This window comes from Volvox carteri (genome assembly GCF_000143455.1).
Source record: "Volvox carteri f. nagariensis unplaced genomic scaffold VOLCAscaffold_53, whole genome shotgun sequence".
NCBI lineage: Eukaryota > Viridiplantae > Chlorophyta > Chlorophyceae > Chlamydomonadales > Volvocaceae > Volvox > Volvox carteri.
The window spans coordinates 817,813-822,634 of NW_003307596.1; the positions used below are offsets into that span (position 1 = coordinate 817,813).

The 4,822-nt window shown below is 60.7% G+C and overlaps 1 protein-coding gene across 1 annotated transcript; it reads left to right on the forward strand.

The window, feature by feature from the left end:
• Window positions 1-878: 878 nt before the first annotated feature.
• On the forward strand, window positions 879-4,385 carry VOLCADRAFT_96607 (uncharacterized protein; the record flags this gene model as incomplete). The annotated part of the gene is made up of 1 exon (XM_002955587.1): window positions 879-4,385. The coding sequence occupies one exon, from the start codon at window positions 879-881 to the stop codon at window positions 4,383-4,385; it is 3,507 nt and encodes a 1,168-aa protein (XP_002955633.1).
• Window positions 4,386-4,822: the final 437 nt, after the last annotated feature.

Genomic DNA, 4,822 nt, shown 5'->3' on the forward strand with positions numbered 1-4,822 from the left:
CGATAATTTCCCCGAATCCGGCAGCTGTGGGCAGCACTCATCCGCTGGTAATTAAGGTGCGCGGCTGGAAGCCCCGCAACATTCTAAGAGCTTTTCATCACCACAGGCATTACCGGCTCATGGCAACATCCTTTTCGATGTGCAAACTCATAAGCATTGGCCGTCTATTTGTCCCAGCAGGGTGTCGCATTCGATTGTCCTTTCATTGTGGCGTATGTGGATCCTCTGCGCAGTTTTATCGTTGATTTAGTATGGAACGGTGATCGACTGTACGAGTGGCTTTCACTGTTCCATGTACGGAATTTCCGTCATGCTGTGACACAAGCTACAGATACCTATCTATTCATGGTCGAATGAATCAGAATAAAATTGGAATCTAGGTGTATTGTCCAAGTTTTGCTCAGGCGGACTTCTTCACCTGCGTGACACCTTATCTACATGGGCTGTTGGATGGTCTTGGGCTCGTGAACGATTGTTCATGTGTCTAGCGAAATGCACCGCAGACGATAGATTGCTGAGGCAATGACTGACCAGGATTCACTTTTCTGCGTTGCGTTGCTATGAGGGCTGGCTCTTTCCCAAGGCGCTAAGGGCTTCTCGCACTTGATTAAGGTTAGATCGCGCTGAACCAATCTTGGAGTCAACATGCAGCGCAAAAGTATCTTTGCTTTGGAAGATATGTATGATGTATTAAGCGGCCAGCGTTTCAGTCCAGCCCGCCTTCCAAGCTTTTGTTTTCCTTGTGTCCATCTTGGCTGAAGAGTTCACATGTTCATTATGTTTTCCCAACCCTGCGTGGTGCTTTTCCAGGCTCCGCTGTTATCGTCGAGGGAAACTGAAGCAACTTGGGCTTATTGTAACGGCATTATTTTTGGGGAATGAAGACTGCTGGTCAGGTCGGAGCGGCTGGCAGCAGCTTTAATATCCCAGCCCAACCGGCTGCCGCGCAAAAGTCCGAGTATCAGAGTTCCGGTGCCCACGGCGCAGTTAGTAATGCGGATTTTTCTGTATCCCATGCTTCGTCCTGTGGCGGTCTGGGACCACTGTCAAAGGCCAGGTCAGGGCCACGCTGGGGAGACGCGTCGGGCCATGGAGCACAAGGGCGGGTTGGCCTTGTCGCGACTGCGACCACAACTGGAGACGGGCATGCCCTTATGGGCAGGGTGGCTATTTCGAGCCGCGATACTAGCGTAGGGCCGGGCTTTAGTGTGGGCGCGAAGAGGACAAGGGCACTGGCTATGGACGGCGATGCTGCATCCACACAGACAGAACCATCAGTTCCATGCCACCCGCGAGTTTCCTCGTTGCCAGCTCAGGTCAACGAGGACTCCGTAAGTGATGGGCATTGCCGCGTGCCTGCCGCTATGCACCCTTCCGGTTTCGAGCAGCCGGAACGAGCACTCCCGCTGCCAATACGGCAGCGGGTCGCAGCCAATACGGCGACCAGGACGGACCAGGAGGCAGTAGCGCAGCTGCTGGGCTTCGTGAGTGAAGTCGCCAAACTCGGCAGTTTTCAGGAAAACGGCCGAGGGTGCCACCCCGGGGCTACGGCATCAAACGCCACAGCATCTGCCGGCGTGTCCTCCGTTCTCAGTGGCCTCAGCGCAGGCGGTGACAGCCACCTGTCTGCACTCCTGTCCGCCAGCTCACCCGTCATCCTGGATAAGCGCCTTGCAGCTGCGCTGGCAGATCCTACTGTGGCCGCGGCCACAGCCCAGGCGCTGGCTAACCGTGTCCTCGTTCCATTGTGCAGCCTAGAAAGTGCTGACGGCGCGGCGGCTAAACGCACCGGGTCTTTCGGCTCTCAAGGAAACGAACGGCCGCCCCGTGGAGTTGAGCACCAGCTTGCCGAACCTGATCCTTTCCCCTGCTGGCAAGAGAACGGCGTCGACGCTCTGACGGTAGTGTGCGGCAATGGTGCTGCGAGCCAAAAACGGCCACCAGGCGTGACAACACCGACCGTCGAAGGGGATAGTAATGGCAGCGCCAGCGGCAGCGCTGGCGATGCTAGCTTGACAGCAACAGCTGGTGATAGAAACCCCATCGGCGGCAGCGGGCAGAGCGACGAGGCAGCTGGTGGCGGTGGTGGTGGTGACGGGGCTAGCAATGGCCAGAGCGACTGCTTGTGCAGGGAAAAGCTTTCAGACTTTGAACTGAGGGATGCAGCAATGGGTAGCAACGCCCCAGCGGCGTGTGGCGCAGCGGATGGCACAGTAAGCCCTGTGCCTTGCGGACCGAGAGACACGTGTGCGCATTTGGCAGCGGATGTACAGGCTAGCAGCGTGGCCCAGCAAGGCAGCGGCGGGACCGGCGCTGGGCCTGCAGCGGCCAGAGCCTCCACGGCCATTCCGCGCCGCGATACGCAGCTTTCGCTCCCTTGCGCGCCCGTGTCTGCCCAGCTAGGTGCAGCACTCCCTCCGGAGGTCGCTGCACGGCTGAAGAAGCGGATTCGCATCATTCAGCCCATAAGCCAAACATGGGTGGAAGAAACCTTGCAGTGCGGCAGTGGCGCCATCTCTCAGTCTTTCAGTGGCAGCGAGGACAGGCCTGTTGGTAGTGGTAGTGGAGGCCGTGTTGCCCACGTGCACGGCAGCGCCAACCCGGTGGCGAACGAACGGCGTCATCAGGGGGAATCGGGGCGGCCCCCGGCGTCGGCGGCGGCAGCGGCAGCCCTACCATCCAGCGGTGTAACGCTTGGGGCGCCAGAGCTGCCGCAAGGGGGACCTCTGCCGCGACTAGGCGCAGATGGGATGGCTGTGCAACCGTGCGTTTCAGGAGCGGCGGGGGAGCCGCGTGACGCTAGGAATGCCCCGGCCGAACGGGATACTTCCGTGCGCGATAAGCCAGCGGCGGCGGCGGCAGCCGTTCCTGCTGCAGCAGCTCCTGCCGTGACGGCGGTGACCGCGTCCGTAGGACCGCCGTTCTCTTCCTTGCAACAGCAGCATGCAGTGACGGCTGCCACCGATCATCCCTTGCAATTGTCAGGCCTGGCGGCATTGGCTGCGCTAGCCGCGGCAGCTGACAAGGTCTCTCCCTTTACAACGGACAGCGCCAGCACCCTGCAGCTGGTGCCGCAACAGCAGCAGGGAATGTCTGCCACGATGGGTTCCACGGCGCCGCTGATGCTACCTCACAGTTATGGCAGTAACAACACGTCCGTGTCGGCCACACCCACAACTGCGACGACCGAATCGCCCTTCAGCTCCGCCGTGCTTCCGCCACGATTAGCCTCCGGCCCCGGCAGTCACCTTGGCGGCAGCTGTAGCGACGCCGCGGTAGCCGCGGGGCCGCTTCCTGCTACAGCTACCGGCGGCGCGACGGCCCTTGCGCCGGGACAGGACTCTCTAAGCGCACTGCTGGGACGCACCTTATCCTCGGGCTTGCCTGGGACCGCCGTGGCTGTTGCTGCGAACCCCGGTTTGGTCCGCGCTGCGTCTGATGCCTTGCGCGAAGCTGCCACCGCCAACACGACGTTGTTGCCGCAGCAGACGCGGTCCCTGGCCCCGCTACCTAGCCAGCGAACAGTGTCAGCGGCCAATTCAACGTCGGCGTCATGCCTGGGAAAGGTACAGGGTGAGCTTACACTGCTATACCACTGGTACGTGGCTAACAAAGCGGCCTACCTTGACCAAGCGCAGCTACAGCTACAGCGTATCGATGCTCTAACAGCAGCAAGGGACAGCGCGGCTGGAGGCAGCGGCGCCAACGCCGCAGCGGCGGCATGTGCACGGGCGGAGTCTGCTGAGGCGGCGCGCGCGTTCGAGACGGCGCTCAAGATCATGAGTGTGTGTGGACGTGTAGAACAGCAGTGGCTATCGGCGCCGCCGCCGGCGCGTGGAGGACCTCCAGCGACGGGTGCTGCGTTGCGCGCCATGGCGGCGGCGGCGCCGCCGCCGCCAGCCGCAGAGGCGACCGCCGTGGGTCTGCCCCGCCAGGCGTCAGGTTCAGCTGGCGCGGCTCTGCCTGTGAACTTGCCTGCGCCGGCTGCCGGCTGGTCCCACGGCGCCTGTGCGGCGCTGGCGGTTGCGGCAGCCCTCGTGGGTTCGGTCGGAAGAGGGCAAGCTGGGTCTGGGCTTGGTAGCGGCGGCTCACCGCCCGGCACTGGGTCGATGGCGATGAAAGAGGGAGGGCCGAGGAACTCTCCGAGTTGGTTCGCCGGCTTGGGGCCGCTTGGGGCCACATGCGGACATCCCTTTTCCTTGGCGGCGGCGCAGAGACTACCTGCTGAGGCGGCAACCGGAGGTGTGGTGGCGGGGGCTCCGGTGCCTATGGTGACGGCGGCGGCAGCGGCGCAGCTTCCACAGTCGCCGCCGCAACAACTGAGGGCCAGCGCATCGCCGCTGTCGCCGCCGGTTGCGCCTTGCAGCCAAGCCGCTTTTGCTTGAGTTAGTTTTGGGGGCTGCGTGGTGGGCTAGGCATGTGTACGTCTCGTAGGTTTGGCGCGACATGAGATGAAAAAAGACTTTTTCGTCGGAGGTTTTAATCGTTTTGTCAACTTGACACCCGTGACGAAGTGTATCGCACGTAGTCAATTGCCGCGAGATATGCCGCGGTATTGCAATTTCAGCCTGCCAGAGGCTTTTTGTTCAACCTATGGTGATCTAGTTTTCCTTGACTGTAAAGCTTCAGATCATCCGTTTTCGCTATGATGTACGAAACGACAGATTTTGTTCTTGTGTTGGTGTCGTGTCTTGTGTCTGTTTTAGACTGCCAGCGATTGGCAAATGAAGCATGCAGGTTAGTGAGTTATGTTACGCAGCCAACACTTATTATACTTTTCAGGTCCGGCAGTACGGCGGCTCTGCATCGCGAGCTGGCTGAT